Source organism: Lolium perenne, chromosome 4 (genome assembly GCF_019359855.2).
Source record: "Lolium perenne isolate Kyuss_39 chromosome 4, Kyuss_2.0, whole genome shotgun sequence".
Taxonomy (NCBI): Eukaryota; Viridiplantae; Streptophyta; class Magnoliopsida; order Poales; family Poaceae; genus Lolium; species Lolium perenne.
Window position 1 is genome coordinate 309,659,150 of NC_067247.2, and position 26,225 is coordinate 309,685,374.

General features: G+C 46.2%; 4 protein-coding genes across 4 annotated transcripts; 1 reads left to right on the plus strand and 3 right to left on the minus strand.

Moving 5' to 3' along the window:
- Positions 1–3,221: 3,221 nt before the first annotated feature.
- On the minus strand, positions 3,222–4,163 carry LOC127296092 (17.9 kDa class I heat shock protein). Its single transcript, XM_051326123.2, has one exon. It carries the CDS (start codon positions 4,015–4,017, stop codon positions 3,544–3,546), a length of 474 nt encoding a protein of 157 aa, XP_051182083.1. The 5' UTR covers positions 4,018–4,163; the 3' UTR covers positions 3,222–3,543.
- Positions 4,164–6,299: 2,136 nt separating this feature from the next.
- On the plus strand, positions 6,300–10,965 carry LOC127296093 (cytosolic enolase 3). Its single transcript, XM_051326124.1, has 11 exons — positions 6,300–6,869; positions 7,197–7,268; positions 7,364–7,480; positions 7,708–7,788; positions 8,145–8,221; positions 8,316–8,419; positions 8,897–8,995; positions 9,086–9,171; positions 9,254–9,340; positions 10,232–10,429; positions 10,545–10,965. Exons 1-11 carry the CDS (start codon positions 6,435–6,437, stop codon positions 10,617–10,619), a joined length of 1,431 nt encoding a protein of 476 aa, XP_051182084.1. The 5' UTR covers positions 6,300–6,434; the 3' UTR covers positions 10,620–10,965.
- Positions 10,966–11,908: 943 nt separating this feature from the next.
- On the minus strand, positions 11,909–13,999 carry LOC127296094 (LIM domain-containing protein WLIM2b). Its single transcript, XM_051326125.2, has 5 exons — positions 13,667–13,999; positions 13,136–13,241; positions 13,010–13,047; positions 12,814–12,903; positions 11,909–12,365 (listed from the first exon to the last, which is right to left on the minus strand). The coding sequence occupies exons 1-5, from the start codon at positions 13,796–13,798 to the stop codon at positions 12,117–12,119; spliced, it is 615 nt and encodes a 204-aa protein (XP_051182085.1). The 5' UTR covers positions 13,799–13,999; the 3' UTR covers positions 11,909–12,116.
- Positions 14,000–18,679: 4,680 nt separating this feature from the next.
- Positions 18,680–23,160, minus strand: LOC127296095 (OVARIAN TUMOR DOMAIN-containing deubiquitinating enzyme 3). Its single transcript, XM_051326126.2, has 8 exons — positions 23,017–23,160; positions 22,788–22,911; positions 22,610–22,700; positions 22,424–22,487; positions 20,197–20,302; positions 20,065–20,119; positions 19,696–19,749; positions 18,680–18,940 (listed from the first exon to the last, which is right to left on the minus strand). Exons 1-8 carry the CDS (start codon positions 23,042–23,044, stop codon positions 18,803–18,805), a joined length of 660 nt encoding a protein of 219 aa, XP_051182086.1. The 5' UTR covers positions 23,045–23,160; the 3' UTR covers positions 18,680–18,802.
- Between the last annotated feature and the right edge of the window lie 3,065 nt (positions 23,161–26,225).

Sequence of the window (26,225 nt, forward strand, 5' to 3'; positions counted from 1 at the left end):
ATTCTTGGGCTTGGCTTCGGAGAGATCGGCAAAGCAAGGAAGCTGAGATTCGGGTGACAGGGAGTCCTTGATATAAAACCACTTCAGCCTCCACCCTTGCACGGATTATCTCATTGGGAAATTAAAGTAATTGACCTCCGAACGGGCTACAAACCCAACTCCTCCGGTGACGAAGTATCCATTACTACTGTTGTATCTCTTTACATAGAAGATCTTTTTCCACAGCCCGAAATGAGGTTCGATACCCAGAAACGCCTCGCAAAGGGTGATGAACATAGCAACGTGGAGGATTGAGTTGGGGGTAAGTTGCCATAGTTGAATTTCGTACGTTCGCAAGAGATGGAGGAGGAATTCATGAGTGGGAAGCGAAAGGCCTCGATATAGGAAAGATAAGAACATCACGGTAAAGCCAGCAGGGGGATCAGGCCGAGAAATCACACCTGGGAAGATCACGTTTCCCTCGTCAGAAGATATTAATCCCAGGCTTCGGGATCTCTTCTCGTCACGCTTGGTGACGGTTGATGCTACCCAATCTCCGGGCTTGACCATTGAACTCGACGGCGCTGGCGGCGCCGGAGCTGGGGGAGGAGCGTTTGAAGCGCTCCCCTTCGGAAGAGAAGAGGAGGACTTGGCGGCAGCGCCTCCGCTGGTGGAACTGGCGGCGGCGGCAGGATTCTTCTTCTTCACCATTGTGAGATCTGATGGAGATTGGAAAAGCAGTGGTGGCGGCGCAGCAATGGCAAAGGAAGGAAGAAGGAGAAGAATGAGAAGATGCTACGGAAAACGTGGAGAAGATTAGGGATTTCTCGCCCTTTGGAGATTTTGAGGAGAAGTTAAGAGCTGTGCAGGCACGTGTCGTTGCTACCGGTTCCTTTAATGGATCTTTTCAATTAAAAATTGCAGAAATCGAGGAGGCGCCTTGGTGACTGTGCGAAAAGGGTCAGACAAAGAAAGAATAGGCCCAGCCGGATACGTTCTGTCAGTCAGAATCGAGGTCTCAGTATAGCGTCATCAGTGACGTCATGAAAAGAGCTAGAAGCATTCGAAGGAAAAATGAAAAGTTATCAGATGAAGGACTTCAGTCTACGCACGGATTGCAAGCATCCGTACCTAGACTGGGGGCTACTCCCATCGGGAGCACTGACGCGCACCCGATAAAATGAAGACTCGAAGGAAAAATGTTTTGGAGGAAGAGATAGCTACTCGACTTAAGTCTGCACCCGGCTGCAAACACCCGCGCCCAGACTCGGGGGCTACTCCCATCGGGAGCGCGTGACGCGCACCCGACAGAATGAGCAGTCGAAGGAAGAAGGGATTGAAGAAGAATTGTTTGAATAGCTCGAGTCTGCACTCGGTTACAAGCACTCGCACCCAGACTCGGGGGCTACTCCCATCGGGAGCGCGTGACGCGCACTCGATAGAAGTTTTTGCACTCCAGGATCATGCCCGGGGACTTGATTCTGTGTAGGGTAACGTTGTTTTGCCATCGGCAGTTAACCAACAAAAGTTGGGCACGTTACTCATTATCCCTTGCATAAAGAAAATATATCGGATGACCTATGAAGACCTGCAGAAAACTTCGGCAGAGAAGAATGTTCGAGTAGTACAACTTGAGTCTACGCACGGATTACAAGCATCCGTACCTAGACTCGGGGGGCTACTCCCATCGGGAGCGCTGACGCGCACCCGACAAAAAGGACGATGATGATTTAAGATGAACAAGGACAATCAAGGAGAAGAGCATCAACAGAAGACGTGCTTCAGTCTCTACCCGAACAACGTTCGGCTAGACACTCAGGGACTACTGACGTGGGCATTACCCTTCGGGTAACCGACATTGCCCTATCCTGTATTGATTAGTTGGAGGTCCATGAAGACACCTGGAGGCAAGATGGGCCACCTGGGCGGCGCACCAGAGGAATCCTTGGCGGGCAAGACAAGGAAGCGGCCGAACAAGGAAAGATTAGATCTAAAACTACTATAAACCTAGTCGTATTCGGTTAGACCTCTTGAGACCTGACCTCCTATATAAAGGCCAGAAGAGGGGCTGCCGAGGGACACAATCAATCTTAGCAATCTTAGCCAGTAAAAGCTTAGAGCTAGGTCACCTTAGCGATTAGCCATCTCGACGAGATCTCAGCCGAACTATTCGGCACCCCATTGTAACTCATTATCATCATAATCAAGAAAAGACAGGAGGGTTTTACCTCATCGAGGGCCCCGAACCTGGCTAAATTGCTCTCCCCGCTTGTCTGTGAACCGATGTCTCGTGTCAGCTTGCAGGATTCCATCAACCCTAAGCCCCTATCGGAGGGCATTGGCGAGGAGTACCCTCGACACCTGCAGGGCGGCGCTTCCACAGCGGTGCGCGCCTCCAGGCGGACGCGGGCGGGGGCCTGGGCCTCGTGGTTCTCTTGCCGCCGGCGCATGCGCTCTTGCCGGCCGCGCTCCGCCGACTCAGCATCCTCCCGGGCGCGCCGCTCGGGCGAGGGCATCTGGATGAGGTGACGGGCTGCTCGCATAGCGATCAGCTCGTTCTTCTGGCCGAGGAGGTCGCCTAATCGGCGGCGGCCGGCCCGCCAGGTGGCCTCGTGCTCCTTCGTCACGTGCGTGAGATCGGCGAGACGCTCCTCAATGGCGGCGTTGATATTCGCCAACGCGAGATCGAGATCCTCCTCGTTGACGGGCTCCTCCGCGGCGGCCGCCCCCTCCTCCGCGGCCTCGTACCAGCCGTCCGCGGTCTTGTGCCAGCCGTCCGTGGCCGCCTCCATCATCTCGGCGTCGCCTGCAGGGTGCGCGGCATGGCGCCGAAGGAGGTGGAGTGGCCGCCGAAGAAGGTGGAGTGGGAGAGGAAGGTGATGCGGTCTGTGTGAGACCGCCATTGTCTTTTATAGCCGGCGGCCTGGCGGGAAACTTGGGCACGAGCGCGCGCCAATGGCGTTTTCGCGCGCGAGGAAACCTTGGTGCGCGCGGGATATTTCCCGCGCGTTCCACCGCCCACCATGGCTATCTCGTCGAGACCTGCCATGGCGCAGCGCCGCGCAACGAAGACGAACCTTTGGATCGCCGCGTGCGACCCGTGTCCGGCCGGCCACGCAAACGGCCCAGCGCGTCCGTTTGGATCGGCCGGTTGGAGATGCCCTGATATCTCCACTTTCCTCTATGTGCGTAGGAGGCAATAGCTGCTTGGTGACCAAGAGAAGAAGTGTCAACAAATATAGTTTACATGAGAGTTAGAATATTTCTTTTCCCAGATGCAAAGCACGAGTACTTTTGCTAGTAAGATAAAAAAAGAGCTACTCAGTTCCGATTGAGTACGGACCCTGATGAACAAAACATAGAACTGAACTCAAAACACAGGTACACGAGACTCTGAACACTGACTCAGACATCGGACGATTTGCACACTACAATAGACACACCTAACTCATGCACTCAGCCAAACATAACAAGGACTCGTTTTTATTTCGGATCACGATGACTGAGGGAACTCCACGCCACTGTTCCGCAGTCCACCTCATTGCGCAGGAGTCACCCAACTGTTTAACCGGAGATTTGAATGGACTTGACCTCGGGCTTCTTGACCTCCTCCTTGGGCACAGTGACGGTGAGCACGCCATTCTCCATGGACGCCTTCACCTGCTCCGCCTTGGCATTCTCCGGCAGCCTGAACCTACGGAGGAACTTGCCGCTGCTGCGCTCCACACGGTGCCAGGTGTCCGTCTTCTCCTCCTGCTCCTTGTTCCTCTCGCCGCTGATCTGCAGAACGTTGCCGTCCTCCACTTCCACCTTCACCTCCTCCTTCTTCAGCCCCGGCACGTCCGCCTTGAACACGTGCGCCTCAGGGGTCTCCTTCCAGTCGATGCGTGCGCCGGCGAAGGCCGCCGTGTCAGAGGAGGTGCGCGGGACGAGGCTGCCGCCGCTGCTGCTACCGGAGCCGAAGGGGAAGCCGTCAAAGGGGTCGAAGAGGTCGAGGGAGAAGGGGTCGAACACGTTGCTACGGCGGATCAGCGACATTGTCGGCCGGATCGGTGGGGACTTTAGGCTGCTGGTGGAAGAAATGGATGGTTTACTGGTTTGTTTGATGATGGAAGCGGAAGGTGATGGATTTAGGGAAGCTTTTTGGTCGATGCTTTCTTCAGATTTTGTTGGGGGACATGTCGACGAGAACCAGGAGATTATATAGACGGCGAGGATGAGTATTTTCGGGAGCGATTCTGGAGAATTCTCTCGCCTTCGGGAGAGGACCAGAAGAAGCTGGATTCGCGTGTTGGGCCGGCACTAGTTTGGTCAAGTATCACGAAGAAAGGCCGTGATAACAGCAGAAGCTTCTGGAGTAGGCTTAGCCTAATTCGGCTGTGGCAAAAAAGTTGAAATATGGCAAGAACTTTTTTAGGCAGATAAATATGGCAAGACGTGGGACAGATATTTGGTGCACGTAGGCACCAGTCAACTCTTTTTTTAATCAAATATTTTATTTTTAAGTTTTAAAAATTCAGAAAAATCCGTATATAGTCAATGATGTATCTCACAAACACGTAAAAAGTCAATTTCAAATATTTTTTATTCTGAGCTACACAAAAATGACATAATGTTGATCTGAGGTGTTATTTTTAAATCTCCAAAACATATCAGATTTTATCATTTTTCTTCTAGCGCAAAAAAAAAGAATTTCGGGTAGAGATTTTCCATAATTGTGGGATGCATCAGTGACAATATCCAAAAAAAAAAAATAACTTATAATTTTTTTTTGAAATGGCGAGAGCACGGAAGCTCGAAAGCCAAAAGCACTTTTCCCAAGACTTGCCATTATATTGATCGATGGAGAAAAAATGGTCGATTAATTAGAGAGTAACCGACTAAAAATTGATGTGTGGCAAGTTGGTCCTCCGCATTTCCATATCTATTTATTTATTTTGAACTGAAAACTCATAGAACATCAATCTGTTAGGAAAAAAATGTATCTACATATATAGATAAGATGTCACTAAACTAGTACGTTATATAAAAAAACTAGCTAGAAGTCACTAAATTAAATACTCAATGTCTCCGAAATTAATTGACGCAACTTGTACTCGACATAGTATATCATTGTGTCAGTAAATTTTGACCGCACATAGTAGCTATATTTTTGTTACTTGGGGTAAAAGCCTCGTTGATCTACAAACTTGTGCGGGATTAGTGAATTGGTCAATGATTTGAAAAAATGTGAAAACATGTCACCCAACTTGTGTTTATGAGTGGTTGTGTCCTAGGTCTTGTAGCCGGTTTTTTATCCACATGGCATGATGAGTGAGCCCAAGGGTCAACAACGGGTGTTGTTCTCCAGAAAGGACCATGCTACCGTCCGAAGGGTGTGACCAAGAACGCATCTCTCGAGACCTAGGAGTACATGTGGCTAGCCATGCCGGGTAAATCTTTTGGATGTGACATACCATGGAGGATGAAGACGAAGAATTGGGGGTTCTAGGGTCAGGGATTGTTCACGGGATTTTCGTTTTGGCTCGAAAATGTTTTCTAGATGAAGATTTTAGAAGGTTAGCTTTTTACGAAAGTATCCTATGCTAACTTTTTGAGGACATATATGCAAACTTCTAGCCCCCTAATTTTTCCCACGTGCGCCACAAATGGCATTTTCCACGCCAAAACACCATGTCGCTATAGAAAGTTAATGTGCAAACAAAAATAATTAAACACACTATTTATATTAAAACCAACTTGTTCATCATCCCTGGTGTAGTGTAGCAATTCTACAATGGTGGATAGATCTTCCATTAGAATTTTATGGGCTGGTATCATCATACTATGATAAATGGTTTTTCATTGGCAATCTTTCGCCATGTGAATGTGTTTTCAATGAAGCTCACACATTTTAGCTAGAACATGTGAAAAACATTTTATCTGATAAATCTTTGTATTGATATTATTATGTGATCAATTAAGCTTTGTGTTCTCTCAAAAGAAAAGGTTCTCCTACCATATCGCTTAACAACCTCTCGGCCGCAACTTTTGGTTTTAAAATATGTTCCTAAAGTAACAAGTAAACATTGTTTTTAAAAAACTAGTCCGTAAAAACTACTTATATGGCAAGTTATAACTTTTTATATTTTTTCAGAAAAAGTTTCGAAATCTATTTTTAGAGGTATTTCGAAATTTACTTTAGAAAATTAAGATCTCACTCACTCCCTGCAAAAAGAAAATTAAAAGAGTTCACTCGGCCCAACACTTGAAATTGGCCCAGGCCGGAAATCTACTCATGCTTCAACCCACAGCATTGGTCTTCCTCTGCCTGCTCAGGCCAATGTCTGGAGTTGTTTGACAAAAAAAAAAATCGGCAACTCGTCGCAATTCCTAGCGCAGCCGACCAGAATCGTGGGTGGAAGGAGGCGGCGGAGAAGAAGAGCGTGGTGACCGGAGCAGACTCAACCGCGGCCATGTCGGTGCAGGAGTACCTCGAGAAGCACCTGCTCCCGCGCAAGATCGAGGAGGCCGTGAACGCGGCGGTCCGCGCCAAGGCTGCCGACCCGGTGCTCTTCATCTCGACCCACATGCGGCGGGCGGCGCCGGCCGTGATCACGCAGGTGCGCGCGAGGCAGATCCTGGACAGCCGCGGCACGCCCGCGGTGGAGGTCGACCTGCACACCAACAAGGCCGTGCACCGCGCGTCCGCGGCCGCGGCCAGCGCCCCCGAGGGCGCCGCGGTCGACGCCACGAGGGACGCCGAGAAGCGGAGGCTCCTCGCCAAGGCGGTCGCCGACGCGGTGCGGGTGATCAACGGAAAGGTGTCGGAGGCGCTCGTGGGGATGGATCCGCAGCAGCAGGCGCAGATCGACCAGGCCATCATGGACTTGGACAAGGCACACCACAAGGTACATCGCCCAAACCTCCCCTGATCCATTCCTCTTATCTTCCTCTGTTTGTAATCGGCTCCTACATTGCGAAGGTCTATTTAGCTAGGTAAAGAATGAATGATTTTAGGAGGAGTGTGCTATACTGTGCATAGGTGTTTTCCCTTTACAAGCAACTATATACTCTGCTAAACGGTGCCAATATTTGACACTGGCTTGCTCCATTTTATGCATCCCTGCTAGAAATAATGATGGGTCGTTTTCGATGGTTTGATTGAATACCAGTTTTCCATGTAATGTGCCCTGCTGAGAAAATAACTAATTAACTATGATAACTATGTTCTGCAGACTGAGGTTGGAGCGAATGCTATGCTGGCCGTGTCAATTGCAGCCTGCAAAGCTGGTGCTGCTGAGAAAGAGGTGTCACTTATCTTCCTTATCTGAGTTTGAGGAAAAAAATTGAGCCTGTCGCGGTAACACAAATTCTTATAATTGTTTGCCAATTTTCTGTGCAGGTTCCGCTGTACAAGCATATAGCAGATCTTGTTGGTAAAAGTGCTACAACGCTCCCCGTCCCTGCAATTACAGTCATCAATGGTGGAACCCATGCTGGAAATAGCCTTCCCATTCAGGTATTTCAGCTTTACATGTAGAATTACCTTTTGTAGCAAAACTTGCTTTGCGGGTGCTAAAAAAGTACAACCCCCAAAACTTTGCGAAGTTAGAGATTGTTACTCCCATGTTTTTTTCTAGCAATTCATTTTTTTAATGAGCACATATTATAGTCCATGTAGATCGACGTGTCAATATAATGTATTTTTTTTGTGCCATACCTTCAAGTAAAGTTTCTTATCTGTAGGAAATTATGATCCTTCCAGTTGGTGCAAAAAACTTCGAAGAAGCAATGCAGATGGGTTCAGAGACATATCATCATCTGAAGGTACTCTCTATTTCTAAGAATCTGGTTCACGGAATCTGTAGAGAATAATACCATGCATACTTTCTTTGGTATATGCATGTTGTCCAGTCCCATATTTGGACCAAGCTGCTACCTGACCATCAAACAGTGTAGGAAACATTCTGCGTGTACGAAACCTTACGTCCTATGCCAGCTTTCTAATGATCTTTTCCGAGTTCCGGCACTAATTTATGCCAGTAGATTGCTCCCAAGGCAAAGCACTGAAAATCTTAAAACAGGGGCTGTCCAGCGGTTCCAAAGTTGTTTTTGTATATACAGTACTAGGCAGATGAGTCTGCTTATTTTCATCAACGATATTCTTACGAATGATATGTTAGGATATTATATGGGAGAAGTATGGTGCAGACAGTTGCAACATCGGTGAGGATGGTGGATTTGCTCCAAATATTTCCAGGCAAGTAAGGAATTGATTTAACCTTTTCCTTGTGGGCTTTCTCTCATATATTCCCCTAACGGCACCTACATATGGATTCAATATCCATGTTCAGTATAACTGAAGGCCTGGATCTTGTCATTGCGGCAATAGATAGAGCTGGATATAATGGAAGGATCAAATTAGCAATTGATGTTTCTGCTACTGATTTTTGTGTGGGTAAGGATGAAACAATGAAATTTCTATCTTCCATTTATCCTTAGTAGCTAACACAATGGTTTATATGCTCGTAAGAATAACATCTTGTGCATCTACATGGCTATACTCAACAGCAATGTAAGCAGTAGCATGCATCACACAGATAATGCACATCGTTGATGTGTCAAAAGAAACTCGTGGCTCATGCTTACTGTATCCTCAAACTTCTTTTTTGTTGCATGGTTTCTTGTTTTACAGCTGTCACTGCAACCAGAAACTTATCGTGCTAGCCAAGTTAAATCATACCATTTTGATCAGCATTGCCTCTTTTCCAGTCAGGACCGATCTATTGCATAGATATTCTTACTTGTTGTACTTGCATATAGAACTGCACAACCATGATACATGGAAACAGTGAGCTTGAATAGCAATAGATGTATATTGTAGGCTTCTATGTTAGTTAGCTAACTTCCCTGTTGCTCATGCATCACTTCGCAGGAAAAAAATATGACCTGGAGTTTAAGTCTGCAAAGAAATCAGGGCAGAATTTTAAAACTGGAGACGATATGATTGAGATGTATAGTCAGCTATGTTCAGGTATTACTTGTTTTTTGATTGACATCTTTCGAGTGATAAATTTGCTGATTTCATGAACCTTATGTTTCCTCTCTTTTTCTACAATACTAGAATACCCACTTGTCTCCATTGAACAGCCCTTTGACAAAGATGACTGGGAACACTCGAAAAAGTTTACCACCCTAGAGCTATGTCAGGTGCATAGTGTTCTTTTGTAGGAGTACTTCTGTTCTCTATTTTTGTCAGGACTCAGGAGCTCATGCCATAATACATGTGCAGGTTGTAGGAGATGATTTGTTGATGTCAGATCCTGAGCGCATTAAGCGGGCGGTGAATGAATATACTTGCGATGCTCTTACTCTCAAGGTAAATTATGAATCATTAATTTGTTTATTGATCTTTCTAAAATGATTAGTGTTGCTTTGAACAAGTTATTTGAACAGTCAGAGACTAAGAATACCACATAGAAAAGACTCTGGAATTGTGTATTTTCAAAGCTGGAACGAGGCACACTTGATTACGAAAAGTGTATTTGGCACATGAGCACCAGTGCTCCTGATTTTTAAAAATCATATTTTTTGGATTTTAAAAAATATGAAATTAAATACCCACATACGTATAAACATTCTGAACGTACGGTAGAAATTTTGGAGAAAAAATATTATATTTTAAGCTATACAAAAAAGACAAATTTCTGACAAATATATACCTCTATACGTAGTCACAAATTTGTTTTTTTCCTGTAGCTCAAAATACAATGCAATTTCTACCGAAACTTTGCATGAGTTTTCAGAATATGTGTATGTATCCATGGAATAAATGTAATAATTTTTTGAAATGCGGAAATCCAGTTTTTAAATATTTTAAAAACTGAGAGCACTGGTGCTCATGTGCACCAAATTTGCTTCCCACTTCATTATGACTAATTACAGTCACTTGTGCGATACCCAGTGTGATTTCTTATCTGAATGCCACTCCTTCGGTTTGAATGCTTATTATTCTGCATGACGTGAGTTGAGACCTAAAGGCATTGGCAGACATTACCATGATAATCAATCTGCAAGTCATAGGAATAGTAATCCATTTGTTAGTTGATTTCGCTGGAAGAGAATTTCGTAATTGGACTTGTTGCAGACACCATAAGCCATAACGTTGCAAGAGCCACTTGTTGCCTCCTTGATTTTCACTACTCTATTTATTTGTTCCTCTACCCAGAGGGTTCCTATGTTTTTTATAGCTGACGTGTGTGCCCTTTAGGCAAATCAAGTGGGCACTGTCACCGAGGCCATAGAGGTTGTGAAGCAGGCAAAGGATGCTCATTGGAGTGTGATGGTGTCACATAGGTCTGGGGACACTGATGATTCTTTCATCGCCGACCTGGCTGTTGGTGCAGCAGCTGGACAGATTAAAGCTGGTGCCCCCTGCCGTGGAGAGTGCCTCACAAAATACAATCAGGTCTATGCTGAATCCTTTATGTACTGTAGGTGCATACGTGGACCACAACATTGGTCTAATTGTTTCTTGCTTTGTCTTGAATGATATCTGACAGCTGTGCACATCCTCTTTGCAGCTGCTAAGAATAGAGGAAGAACTTGGAACTGAAGCTGTGTATGCAGGGGAGAACTGGAGAACAGCTGCGACTTGATTTGTGGCTTACTAGATTTTATCCGATGTCAGGGATTCTGTAGAGTTGTGTTTATTTCTGGCTCGGCAAAGGCACGGAAAGAGGGTAGCTTAACGAACTGGAGAAACACCTTCATGTACCTTCCAGCCCCCCGTTGATGTGGTAGATGTAGTGGTTGAACTGCTGGGGCCTGGGACTTGTGATAATCAACTCTGGTTTTTTCTTTCTGTATGGTGTAGTGGTTCTTGGACATGATACATGAGTTTGAGAAGGGGTTTATAGCAGTAGAATTATTTTTCATTTTGTTTACAATATACCCAAGACAATTGTACACCAATCTTGAGTTTGAAATGTCTGAAATCGTCAATCTGCAAGTGTCTGTTCGTTCCTTGGTTTAAAAGATACATCTTAATTTGGCACTACAACTTTTTTTTAATGGAAGCAAAATCTTTACCCACCTCATCTATTAACTAAGAAGAGGGTGACTAGTTTTTAGAAAAAAAAACTGACAAAAACCTAGGCTAAGCCTCTACAAACAACACATTCATACACATTCATAACCAAAAACAACACATTCATACACATTCACAACCAAGCCTAATAGAGATATTCACAACAGGTCGCACCCAGTAACACTCTAACACCACATACTCTCAAAGCCAACAGGGAGTAGTAAAAGACATGACATTGGGGACACCCGCCAACCAAGTGTGGATCCTCTCAAAGCCAAGTGTCTGACACGACGGAGAAGTCACATCCGAGAACTCATGCGAGTCGGGCATCACTTCCTTGATGCATAGGCACACCACCAAATAACTCCATGAGCACAGACATGATCATGATGATTGGAGTCGTGATCGTAGCGCTAGCACGAGGAGAGAAACAACCATGAAAGCCCACTCCGCGCGCACCTGATTTGGCCAACATCAGACAGAACCAAAGGATCGCCATGAGAGAGCCTACCCAATACAGCTTCCATCCGCTCCAAAAAAAAACCCCAATCGCTAGCATCCAGATATGCAAGGAGTCAATAGCCTCGTGAATAGGGTGGACAACTTCCTCAAGTAACTCGGTTTGCTTCTCCAAAACAGATTGCATATTCGCTGAGGCTAAAGAGCCAACAGAACACCAAACACATCAGACAGGACCGAGACCTCAACCTGAGCCCAGCGAGGAAACAACGTGGCAAGGCCTGCCAACAAGCTAAGAGGGCGGACTACTCAAGCAAATATCAAACCACATAGCAGAATGGGATTCGACAAGGCAAAGTAACAACGGATCTAGAGAAGAGCTCAGTAGCCACCAACAGCTGATACACAACAATCTCAATTACTTCTTCAGAAATGACATCAATTCCATTGTTCAGCAATGTGATCGTGCTAGCACAGAAGGGGATACGAAATAGATAGGTCCTGTATCCCCACAGCCAGAACACAACATACAAACAGTGCACAAGTAAAAAAGGCAACGCCTCTAAATTTCCGCCCTCAAAATCCACTTTGGAGATAACGGCATGAATCAAGAGGAGGCATCAGCGGCCGCCGCCTGCGCTGCTTGTGCGTCCAGTGCTGTTTGTGCCTCTGCGCGCTTGACAGTCGCGCACTTGATCAGATGGTTGTAGCTGCCCTTCTCCTTGAAAAGCTGGGAGAAATGGTGCTTGCAGTAGAGGATGCCCTCCAGAGCTGCGTAATTGGATGGCGATAGGGCGCACCCTCCATGAGAGCACTTGAAGCAGGACTTGTGGTAGGACTTCTCTTCAACAGTTACCTGCAAGATTTATTTTAGCAGCTAGGTATGAGTCATCGACGAGCGCTATATGTTCGGGAGGCTTTATGGTGTAATTGAAAAGGGAATTGTTGATTCAAGAGAATTATCATCAACAAGCGCTGCACGCTCTGGAGGCTTTAGGGTATAACTAAAAAGGAAATTGTTGATTCAAGACAATTATCATCACCGTTCTGGAGGCTTTAGGTTATAATTGAAAAGGAAGTTGTTGATTCAGGACAATTACTATATGAAAGTTTGTGCCTAAATGGTAGTCATTATCATGCGGAGTAAAGTGAATGCTGTCAACACAACTATGTCCAGAAGTACAAGTAATATAACCCCTTGGATTCAATCGCAAAAACGATATATCGATAGTTTGCAACTTAAGGAGCTTTATTAATTCTTTTGCGAAGTAGCAAATACTAGAACAAAATTCCATGACAATTACCTTCTCAAGAGGGTATGCTGTTTTACCACAAGTGGCACACTTGTCCTGTGTTCCGGAAAACATACCGGCGGCTTTGCTTGGCGATCTAGTCTGAAACGGGCACAATTCACATAAGAATTAGCTGAACGGCAACCGGAGCATTGCATAATTTGGGATGCAAGACAAAAAAAAAATGCAGGCAGCATACGGTACAGACCAGCTCGGGAGTCAACTTCTCGGTTGCAGATTTTGCGGCTGAAAGGAGAAAAAAAAAGAAGAATCCCTCGTCAGAACATATTTGGATCAAGAAGAAAAAGTAGCTTGGTACTGAATCGAAGCATACGTGATTGCGATTGGAAGCTCTTGTTGTAGCTCCCCGTCTCCTTGAACAGCTGCGCGAAATGGGGCTTGCAGTACGGCACTCCTTCGAAGGAGGAGTAGCTGCTGAACTGTCGAATCAGAAAACAAGGAAACAAGATTGATTATTAGATCGACGAACTGCTTTGCATAGCTAGAAAACCATGTCAATTCCTTCTAGCTAGAGGAAGATCGGCAGGTAAAATTTCCACCAATTGTATCTTAGTCTTCTTTTACTATCACAAGCCAGAATATGTGAAATGGTCAAAACTACGATCTCCTAATAAACACATAATTCTAACAGAAGACTCATGCACCAGATCCGCCCAGCGGAGCGATTCGCAGATCTACTGCTACAGCAAGAGAGACATGGCATTATCCCACAGATCTATCGACTATTAAGCCGCCTCGATCATATTCTCCGAGGCTAAAATTAGAGGCACGGATGGTGAGAGAGAAACAAAGATAAGAGAGAGCGACACGCGCGCGAGGTAAGAGGGGGGGCATCCATCCATACCGAGAGGGTGGACTTGCAGTGGTGGCACTTGAAGCATGCGCGGTGGAAGACGGCGCCGTCGGTGGAGAGCTGGTCCATGGGGTACACCGTCTTGGTGCACACCTTGCACTTCTGCTGCGTCCCGCTGAACATGGTCGCCGTCGTCGCCGCCGTCTCCTCCTCCCCGATCTGATCTTGCGCGCCTGCCTGCCCGAGGATGAGATGATGGCGAACAGCAGCACGAGCACCCAGTTGCCGCGCTTATATACGCGGGCGATGCGTAGGGAGCAGCAGCAATGAATGGATGGAATTATGGCTCTCGATCGGGCGGGGCGGGTGGGTGAGTCGTCTCACGGTTGCCGCGGCGGAAAGAAAAAGAAGAAGCCAGGGAGGAGGGGAAAGGGGCAGCAGCTGCTGCTGCTCATTAACGAATACGAATTTATTATTACAGCCCATCTGTCAGTGTGCTTCCGGCGAGACAGCCGCCGGTGTCGCTGCCTGCGGGACCAGAGGAATGGAGGGACCACTTGGCGGTGAGGTTTACACCTCGCCGTTGCATTGGCACTTTGGCAGCACGCGAGATCACGGCTCTGGCTGCAGCAGAAGCAAACGATGAAGCAACGACGACGACTATTATTCGCATAATCTCGTCGATGCGTGGGGCCCAGTGATCAGCCTGGGACATGAGGGATATTTTTTAGGCGATTTATTACAAATTACTCGCCCCGTCCATAAAAGTAATGTCGGAGATTTATATAAATTTAAATGTATCTATCAACTAAAAAGTTTCTACATACATCAAAATTTAGACAAACTCGCAACATCTTTTTTAATATAGTTAGAGCATCTCCACCGGCGTCCCCGATACCGACCTCGATAGTTATTTCGGGGTCGGTGTTGTTTTTAGGCTCACACCGCGCCCCCCCCCCCCCCCCCAAAAGCGCTGGTGCGGACCCGAGCACAATAGAAGCGCCGAAAACCCCGTACCGGTCTTTTCGCAAAAGGCGTGAATCGGCCCCGCCGGCACCCTCGTCCACGTAAGAAAAGCACCCGCGGGGCCCTTCTACTAACCAGACGCGCCGGTTTCCCCTCCTCCTACCCCCGCCCGAGTTGACTCACACCCATCGCCGCTGTCGCCGTCGTGTCCCCCCGTGCTAGCCTTCCACCTCGCCTGTCCATATTCGCCCGCCATCGACACCGCCGCCACTCAATCTACCGGCCACCGCTCGCTGCCACCGCCACCCAAACGCTCAACCGCCCCGCCCACAAGGTGTTCGTCGGATTGCCGCAATGGACAGCGACGACGAGATGTTGGTGCAGCTGTTCATGGAGGAGAAGAGCACTGCCGTTGTCCGGCGGCAGTAGAAGCAACTGCAGCTAATTATGACGAACTTCCTCCGCGTTCGCCAGTCCTTCGTGGTCGTGCCTCGACACGGCGGTTCAAGGCCATGCAAGCGGAGGAACGTTGACCTGCATCGTCAAGCCAGCTCCATGCTGCTTGAGTGCGACTACTTCGCCGACGATGCTACTCATTCGTCGAAGGAATTTCGACGTCGGTTTAGGATGAACAAGGATATGTTCATGAAGATTCTCTTCGGCGTTAGGGAGTACGACGACTACTACATGAGCAACCAAGATTGCACAGGTTTGTGAGGCTTCTCCTCAATCCAGAAATGCATTGTTGCAATGTGTTGCCTTGCATACGGAGCTCCTCCAGAGATACAACAAATGACTACTTGCGCATGGCCGAGTCGACATGTTCAGAGACTGTCTACAGGTTTTGCCGAGACGTCATAGCGGTGTTTGGTGGGGATTATTTGAGAGCACCAAGGGTAGATGATACAACTCGAATCCTCGAACAAAATGCAGCCCGAGGGTTTCCTGGGATGCTAGGATGCATCGACTATATGCATTGGGGTTGGAAGGATTGCTCTTTTGCTTGACAAGAGATCTACAAGGGGCATACTAGTGAGTGTGCAGTGTCATTCTTGAGGTGGTGGAAGACTACGACCTCTAGATTTGGCATGTTTTCTTTGGCATGGCTGGAACAAACAATTATATCAACGTGTTGCAGTGCTCTCCGGTGTTTTCCAGACTGGTTGAGGGAGAATCGTCTGCCGTGAACTTTGAGGTAAACGGCCATGCATATAGCAAGGTACTATCTAGCTGATGGTATCATCTATCCAACGTATGCTACATTAATTGGTGAAGACAATGTTGGCTCCAACTTCGGAGATGGACACTTATTTTGCGGTATGCCAAGAAACAGCTCACAAGGTTGTTGAGCGTGCTTTTGGAGTGCTTCGGTAGCGTTTCGCTGTTGCCAGGTACCCTTCTCTCACTTGGTCCGAGTCTCAGATGTGGGAGGTGGTGAACGCATCTCTGATCATGCACACCATGATCATTGAGAGCGAGCGCGACGAACCTGTGCACATTTAATTATCAGGGATCTCTTGCTGAAGTAGAGCATGTACCCCAACAATTTATTGATTTCCTTCACATGCACCAAGAAATTCGAGATGCATGTGTTCATATTCAACTTCATGCAGATCTGGGTGCGCATTTGTGGGCAAGGAGAGAAGCCTCCAACAACACATGATTTAATTTGAATTATTATACGAATAATTTCATTTGTATTTGTGTTAAACTATGTTAAAATATTGTACAAATAATTTGATGTGATTGAAATATTTTTTCAAACTATTGTAAAAGGAAAACAAAAGATTTTGGGGGTGCCGGTGTGGAAACCCGTTCCCTAATTGGAGGATGTTGTGCCGGCGCCCCCAAACAGCTGTGCCGACGCACCTGTCGGTCGCTGGTGGAGATGCTCTTATTATTATAATATTTTGAGGAGGAACACTGAGATAGTGAGATATTGAAAACTAAGCCGTGGTTGTTGGATGGTTAAAAAAGCAGTGATATCAGTATCCCACCAGGGATTAATCGCTAGAGAACCAACCTGTAACATGTTTAACATTTTAGTGCCTCATAAAGACGAAATATTTTCAGTTAAAGACGTGTTCATGTCAACATCGAGGTGTTCGTAGTGACTCAATCAATCTTTTTAGACTTTTTTTTTGGTAAAACTAATCTTTTTTTAGTCAATCTCTTTTAGACCCAGTCTTTTAAATTTGCTCATAACCGTATGGTATGTGCGCTTGCGTTCATAGAAATAAATGCATGTACTTATTTTTAAACATTGCATTTGTCTATGGTGTGTTCGGAAAAAATTAGATAGGGAGATATTATTTCGTGCGGCTGCAGTGCGGAGTGCGACCCACGTCGGCCAGCTCTATCTCTGCTGCCTCATCGGACCTTTCTGCTTTGTTCCGGTCTTCCTTATTGGCATTTGTTAGTTGGAGGGAGCATATATGCAATTGCAGCAGCGCACTGCGTAAGCATTAATTCTTTGCTGCTCCTTTTTCTCCATACTTTTATTGCAGCAGAGGACAATGCCGGGCGGGCCGTTCGCCAAGACGAGGAGGGTGCTGCCAAGTGCGCCAGCACGTACGACGGTGACCAGCTCTTAGCTTAGCAAAAGGGTTAGTGGCACTATCAATCTATCATTTACCCGTATACGACCTTCTTCGTAATGCCTGGTTCAAGCATGATTTACTGGCCAGCAGCGCGCTTTTTTTTTTTTTTTTTGCGATCCCACCGATCTTATCATCAATAGCAGTACAAAGATGTTTAAAAGTAATAAAAATTATAAATAGATTATTGGACCATCTAGTGACGACTACAGACAGTAGCACGAGTTGAAGGCGCGCCGCCGTCCTTGTCCCTCCATCACCGGGGCTAGGCAAAGTTTGTCGTAGTAGACAGACGAGAAGTCGTCGTGCTAAGGCCCAAAGGACCATCGCTAATTGTGACAATCGTAGATTAGAAGAGACTGATTCGAAACCACATCAGCGAACACAAAAACCAACCGAATCCCTGGAGATCACATATTGATCATTAACTTAGATTTTCCCAAGATTTTGGCCACTATTCTGAATTATTCTACTATTTCAAAGCCAATGAAAATAAGTAGAACCTTCAAAAATGGTGAGTTTTCTATTGATGGCGGCTATTTGATATCACCAGAAAGACAAAAAAAATTCTAAGGAATAAAAAGGAAAAATTGAGTTTATGTTCAACGGAAAAAAAATATCAAGAGCATGAAAAGAAATTGGTATGATATATTCATACCATAACATAAGAACAATAAGATCTGAAACTCTTATCGATACTGAAACTCAGAAAGCATAGGAAGGAGCCATTTTCATTGTTACCGTCCCGGTTGTTAAAATTAGATCCGCTTGCCTAGGACTTGATTGTCTGTAAGCTTAGTGACATTTGTTCGTTGGCACATCACTGCTAGCTATATTGGGTCCACCGCGTTCGTTGGCCTTCCTCTAGAATCGCGTCACAAATAACCTCCACGGGGACGGGGACGGGGACGGCCGGCAGCTCCGCCCAACATCCATCACCAACACTACAGGTTCCAGCCCGCATTTACGGGATGTGGTTGCTTTGCCCGCAAAAATACAGAGGCTCAAGCAAGCACAACTATATGTGTACTCGTACAACATTTGCATCGCAAATTCGCAATCATACAGCTCAAGGATAATATGGGTTTGGTCAACCAGACAAATACAGTACATACACCTGCATTTTATGCATAATAATTGGGTTTGAAGCATGTCCCATCGTCAACCACTGAGTCCGACGAACACAGCATTATCATGCCCGGCACCAACCGGAAATGCAATCAACAACTCCGACTGCACCACGCCAACCGAATCACTGGCAAACAGCAGTGGCCTCACTATATGCTATAATTATACTACTCCAGATGCATTATCACCAGCATAATGGAGTATTGGCGACAGGAGAGTTAGCTCTCGTGACACCATCAGCAGGTGAGTGCTCATTCTAGCTCCAGCCACACGCACTCGCTTGCCCGTGGGTACGATTTCAATCAGATCGATACAGCAGCACTTATAGCATCACCGAAAACTGTAGGCGAAACGACAGACAACGAGCTTCCCATGATCAAAGAAATGCAACATGGGAAGAAAAACATGAATTTATACATGTGGCGCAGATGGTAGTGACTGCTGCTGGTATTCTGATACTTGAGCCAGTGGACATATGTTATGTATCCATTCTTTTTTATATCAGCAGATCGTAATGGTTCGTCCCACTGTATAGTAGTCTCACTGGCACCCTTTTCTTCCCCGCTTTCGAGTCTTTGGTGAACTCCAATCCGTATTCAGCAATGGGAATAAAACCATTACCCCGTCCACGGTACTGTTACACAAAAAACGGCAGATTTAATTCAGAAGATGAAGCGAGGAACATGAAGAGAAGAAGAACGTATGAGGCTATCAAAGCATATCCATGAAAACACGGTAGCTAGCTTATAGTGCAACAAAGAGATCCATTCAATAAATCCCCACGGTAGTTCAAAACTAGAAGGCAACTTGGATTTAAGCACCGAAAATGTAAGAGGAAAGTACTCGCCTATCTTTCAAACAGTTCAGTAGTTTGCACTTTGCAGATGAGCTTCCATTTTCTATTATTAACTATATCTTCCCCACAACTCCAACAAATGTCCATAATAGTATAGAATACTAAGCTTCGGAGGATTGGATCAAAGAAACAGAAATCCCAAATGCAATTTGTACTTTTGACGTATTTATAGAGGAAAGTTGAGGCTGATAACCCATTTCCAAGCTGGCTTCAGTTTTTTAAGTACTAGGCAATATTGGCCAAGTATTGTTAGTCCCCACTTGTGTGCCTTATCATTTCATCAACTTTTATCACGCCACAATGCAAGGAAACATAGTGATGATGTGTCCTAAATATTACTATACTTCCAAAATCTGTTGCTTTGTTTTTCTGTCTAACAATAAAGTCAAGAAAACTACAACAGCCATTCCTAAGATTTGTTATGAAAATGTACTTTTGCTAAGTCAGAGTCATATTTATATAGACAGATGAAGTTTTCCTATCCACATCTATTCACTGCATATTCAGCTCTATTACTAACTAGCAAACTTTACCTCACGCTCCGGAATGTAGATAATAATTGGTTGCCGACACAGTCTAGACAAAACCTGAAAAGAGTAGATGCCAGATGAAAATTACTGTGAATGAGCCATGTGATGATAAATCAATTTAAGCAACAATATAGCACAAAAAAGCAATATACTCCCTAAAAATGGTAGCCTATTTAGATAGAGCTTCCAGAAGTTCAATGTAGATCTATTGAATTTACTACACTAAAAAAAAGAATGATGCATGAACTGTACTGTTCAAGACATGACATGATTGATATGCCTTGGTAGAGATCTTCTCTAGATCTAATTTGATGAATGACTGATGCTTGCATCAATTATGCACACTAACTTTTAGAACCATTAAATGCATACCAAGAGTTCTGACTCTCCACCCCAGAAATCAGGCCGTCTGATCCTTTGGCAGTACCTACAAAACCAGGTGTAACCATTAGCATCTCTAAGTTCACGACATCAAAGCAAATTAGAAGCTGTAGGAACTCTAACCGTTTCAATGACTCATCCACTGTAATGGCTATAATTGCCTCTTCATACTTTTGACGCTCAGTTTGGTTGTCGCATATAACTTCTTTCACTGCCAGCCGTAAATCATCTAGGAAATTAAAGGTAAATTTCATTAAAAAAATAAATTTCAACAATAAGCTGTCTTTCAATGAAGAACAGGTGAACTTAGAGCGCAATAATACATTAAGGGTGCGAGATGGGTATTCTCAGGTTTATCGGGGCGTAAAGTTACTAAAAATACACAAATCTATTATGTGGCTGATGGCTAAATGGGTTATAGTGTTAGAAACTTACAAATGACAGTTTTAGCAAGGCTTGGTTCTTGAGAACGTGCAGTGTAAACTATAAGGTATGTTCTATGACCAAATGACTGTACAGCTCTTCTTATCTGTACTCAGGATTGTGGCAGGGGATACCTTTTATTTTAATAGTTATACCTAAATAAACTTTCAGGCTAGGTCAATTCCGCCATAAATGTTAAAGATCAATTTAGAAATGGGAAGTTGTAGGTAACGTGCAATGTAAACAAAGTATGTCTGATGACTGAAAGAATGTCCAGTTCTTCACGTATCCCTGGCCACAATGTCAGTCCAGATTGCGGTGGCGGGTTATCTTTTTGTCTAATAATTACACCTAAATTAACTTGCAGGTCTATCTAGCAAGCAAGGCGCATTTGACAATATCTACCGTGTGCTCCTCAAATCTCATAATAATAAATCAATGATACTGCTTTTTAATGGATGTTCTATTTTGTCATTGGAACTTTTGTGACTAACAATGCACAAAGCTATTATGTAGTTGATAGCTACAGGCATGTTTGTCAGAATCATGATTCTGAATCGGATCGGAACCTCTATGTAGGATCGCAAACCGTAGGGTCCTAACTTTCATAATCGTAAAATCTTAGATTATACTTAGCAGAATCGTTGAATCATTCCACTCAATTTGGGACATAAAGTCGTAGAATCTTATAGCAGAATCATGGTTCTGACAACTATGGCTACAGGGATGTTAAAAAGAGCGTTTTAATGAGGGTAATCGACTAATCGCAGGGAACATGCAGTGTAGATTTTGAAGTATGTTCTATAACTGAAAGACTGTCTAGCTCTTCTTCACCCATTCATCATGTCCACAAATGTCTGAACCCCAAAAAAATGTAGTCTGAGAATTGTACCTACACTGGATTTCAGTTTAGGTCTATTTCCTAACAAATTAGAAAGATAAAATTACAAAGAGGAGGCTGTAGGAATGGGCAATGTAAATTTCAAGGTATGTTTTACGTCTCAATGAATGCCCAGCTCTTCTTTACGCATCATAAAATGTCTGGTCTACAGATTGTGGTTTGTGGTTATCTTTTAGTCCAAATATTCCACACAATCGACATCATAAAAGAATGTCGAAATCAAGCAGGTTAGTTCCAGCTTTGAGGCCAGAACTAGTTATTGGTTTAGTGGCATGTTCTTTACTAAGACTAATGTGGTTGTATTCATGATCTGCTTTAGCCAAAGATGGGAGCTGGAGACAAGCTCACGGATCTTACCACGTGGCAAATTGCATTTGAAGCTCTTGAAAGTACCAACAGCAGTAATAATTTCTCACATGTTTTTGTTGACAATGATAATGCTTTTCAGTGGATGTTATACTCTGTGATTAAAGCTTCTGTAGTTAAAGTGGGAGCGCCTTGTCATAATATGACTGTAATTTAAGTCTATTTGGTGTAAACATGGAGTTACTTATCAATCAGGGAAAACAAAGATCTACAGTAACATCCAAGGACACAAATTTCCCCCAAACAAAGATATATTTGGATATGTTTGCATAGTCTAGTTGTGGAAAATTGATGAGAATTTCACTAGGTGTGAGGATGTGCTGGGATATTGATGTTGCAGTTCTTTTCGGTTCCTTTCCTTTTTTCTCTTTTGTTGTGTTGCACTGTTGCCCCTAGGGGTGGAACTGATAACTTCGTTCCGTTATCTATATGATAGTGGAACCCGGAGCTGTGGCTTCATATGGAAAAAAAAAACTAATAGATGTTGTTTTTTAGAGAAGTAATGAATGTTATTGTTATGTACAAAGTGCAAATCAAAGCCCTACAGGACCTACGCATATCGACTATCTCCAGACTAACTGCAAAAAACTGACTACTCAAGGCTACATAAAGGGAGAAAGTAAGATTTATCCATGAACAAAAGGCATAATTTCAGACTACCTGCATCTTGGACCTCATCCCTTGGGGTCAGTGGAATCCCCCTGGTCTTTGCCATTCCTTTAGCCTACAAAGAACCACACCAGGATTGGGACAGAAACTTATTGGAGAATACATTCATAGCATATTCACAATCCAATCGTTCCCAACGTGCACGATGTCACAGCAGCAAAAATTCCGGCAACTTACCAACGCCCGAAACATGCACCGGCCGTCGCCCGTGACTCTCTGGACCCCGTAATGCTCCACCTTGTTCAGCGCCGCTGACCACCCGCCCCTCCTGGACCGCGAACCAGTTATCATAACTCAACTCCACTCGCGCTTCGATCGATTCAGACAAGAGAAGACAAAGAAGGAGCGCACATACAGGGAGGGGCCAATCCTGGCGAAGCAGTGGAGCTGGGGCCAGATAGGTGACGCGGGAGCAGGCGCGGGGTCTTCAAGGAGCTCGAACCTGGCCGTTCCATCCCCGAGTCGCGCCAGAAGTGTGGCTGCGACAACAGCCACCGGATCAGCGAAACGAGTGGGGATTGGGAAGCCATGGTAGCAGGTGAAGAGGCCTGCAAGGGCGTCCAGTAGAGTGACGAACTACCTACCGTTGGATGGCCGCGTCGCCGGCGCCATTCGGCTGCAATCTGTAAGCGGCAGCGGAGAGGAGCCGAAGGTAGGAGAAAGGGATGACTGTGTTAGAGACGTGGCCGGCGTGAGGGTCTGGTCGGTGGCCCAGAGCCCAAACGGGATTTTGGGCTTCTCGTTTGGACCGAGAAGGCATTTTTACAGGAAACGGGTGTGCACGGTCTAAAAAAAAGGATGTGCATTTTATTCAACTTTGCTTCAGTATTTCCAATAAAAATGGTTTAAATATTTATCACATTTTTTACCTTAAATTGGAGTGGTTGAAAAAAATCCATCACGAAAATATGGTTATAAGCAAATTATAGAAATTCATAGTGGGTGCACATGCATGCACCCAACACCCGTGAGTGAGATGTAGTCACGGCTTTGTAGTAGTGGTGGTGGTGGTTTTTTTGCCTTTCCCATCAAGAAACTTGCCGTAAATTATACCTAATCGGATGACACAATGTCTACTTGTCTTCAACTTTTTTTTTACTAGTTGCAATGTTGATGTCACCTGACAAGGGAACGTGTAAACATCGCCATTGCAGGTTTTCACCCAGAGGTAGAACCCGCCTAAGCACCACCATAAAAGATTGATGCACTAGCCAATCTACATCTATCTACACTACTTAAAAAGGGGGAACGTGTTCCCTATTCTGCCCACCTCTTGCTACTCTGCCCACCTCTTACTACGACCAAGTTTTGGTCGTCCTTCGTGCAACCTTTCGTCGCTCCACCTATCTCGATAAGTGGGCCAGTCCCCACAATTTTCTCCCCAACGAGATTTCCTCCATCTCCCGTGCGCCGCTCCACCTATTCTCCCTCTCTCGTCCACAAGCGTCAGCTAGGGTTCCGGCGCCGCTCCCTTGCACCACCGTATTGCTGGGTCGTTGACCTCAAAAGCGGGATCCCCGCGCCGCGCCATGGAAGTCGTTGTCCCCGATGCCGATGCCGCCCACAATCCCCATCTCAATCGTCGCCGGCGCCACTCACCTCCAGTGCGGACACTGGCCGTCACAGCACAGGCCGACGCCAGCTACTGTATCGAGCTTCGCCGTCACCGGATCCCTTCATGTCTAGCGCGGACGCTGACCATAAAAGCACAGGAAGACGCCGCTCACAGTACTTAGCTCGGCCTCATCCGCCCCTCACAACCGGTTGACCACCTGGCCGCTTAGCTATCGACGCCAATCAAGTGTCGACGCTAGGATTCCGCGGCGGTCGGTGCCCGAGGTCAGCGAAGGCGCGGAAGATCTTGGCGGTCGGGCTGAGGAGACGACAGTTGACCACCAGACCGCGTTGCCATCGACACCAATCAGGTGGCGGTGCACGCTCTAGGATCGTCGCGGTCTAGCGCCCTGACGCCAGGGATATCACGCCCATGCTGCTCTTCTGTTGTGCTACATCGTCCAGGTCCAGTACAAGCAGGTATGCCATATGTCTTCATATTTGGGGCTTCTTTTCCAGTCTACGAGTGTAGTTTGTATGTGATCGCCTGAACTGATGCAATCCAGTGATGTCGCAGACATAGAAACCACAGTGAGGATTGAGGATGGGTCCCCTCTCATCTTCTCCTGCGACAGCGGTGGCGACTCCCGCGCCGTCGTTCCGTTGATGATCGACGAGCTCTTCCCTCCGGCGAACGTGAACCTTGCTCCTCGGGTTTCGCCACCACCGACCCCGCGTCCTCCTGATGGCGATCGACCGCGCGGCGGGCACTACATCGATCCGGGGAGGTGGGCGAGATGGGCCGCGCCGCCACGGACGATGGAGCCAGGGATCCTCACACCGCCTACCTCGGTGTTGGGCATCCAGGAGTCATCGCAGCTTGTGCGCCTCAACCCACATGCTATAGTCGCCATGGCGCATGATATCCACACGTGTCCGAGCTCCGCTTCTGCGCCGACCGATTCTAATGGAGGTCGCTGGCTGGTAGGGTTAGGTAACCCTAATCCCCTCCCTATACCTTCTAGGACCGCCGCCCCTGGTCAGATCTCGGGTTTTTCCTGGATCACTTTTGGTCCGCGACTAGGGTTCCACCTCCTAGATCCCCTTCCTCCTCTGATTCGTTTGGCTGGTGGCGAGGTAAAGTTGTCGGTGCTTCTCGTTCCTTTGCCGAGGTTGCTGCTTCTCCTCCTCGGGCTCCGATGGGTGATGGTGGTGGCCGGTACTCGGGGAGGGGAAATCGTGCTCCTACAAGCAACAGAGGGCGGGGGAGAAACATCTCGCAACATGATGAGGTGGTGGCTCAAACCTTGTCCAACAACATGGGGCGGGGCTCCGGATCTCACCACTCCGGTGACCGCTGGGAGGCGGCGGCGCGTGGCGCTGAGCAGCGCCGCCAGGAGGCAAATTCTCCTGCTAGAGTCATGCTCGCTGCTCAAGGCTCTGGGCCTACTCCTCCGGTAACATTTGATGATCCTCCTTGTCTGAATTGCAATATCAGAGGTCACTACACTGCCCGATGTCCTACCATTCGATGTGAGCGTTGCAACCGCCTGGGTCATATTTCACAGATTTGTCAGGTGGTTCTTCCTTGGGAATGTATTCCTGCTATGTGTGGTTTCCAGGCCCCTGGTAGAGGTTTCTTTTACATGCCTGATCATAGCTCTGCTAAAATCACCAAGGAAAGAGCCAGCACTGTGGTAATTACTGTCACGGAAGGGAATGCAACCTCCAGGGAGATTGAGCATTAATTCAACATCATTTTTGGTGAAAGCTGGAGTTGTACGGCCATAACCATTGGGCCCAATCAATACATTATGAGATTTCCTACACCCAGAGAGGTGGAACGTGCAGTGTGCTATGGCTCCTCTATGCGTCTCAAGACGGTAGATGCAACTGTCAGGTTGACTACTTGGAATGCTTCCATTGGCGCCAAGGCTCCCCTGCAGAAAGCCTGGGTTAGAATCAGCAACAGTCCGGTGGACAAACGGGTCGAAGAAATTTTTTTCTATGCTGGGTCACTGGTGGGGGTTTCCTTGGATATGGATGCTTCTACTTTACATAAGCCGGAGTATATGTCAGAGTACTGGTGGGTTGTAGAGATGTGGATCTCATTCCTGATTCTGCTGAGGGTAACTTCTATGATTTCTTCTATGAGATAGACAAAGTCATTGTGGGAGGGCCTCCTAAACAAGATGCTACGATCACTGTTGGCAATTCTGGTGCTCCCTCGCCCAAAAGA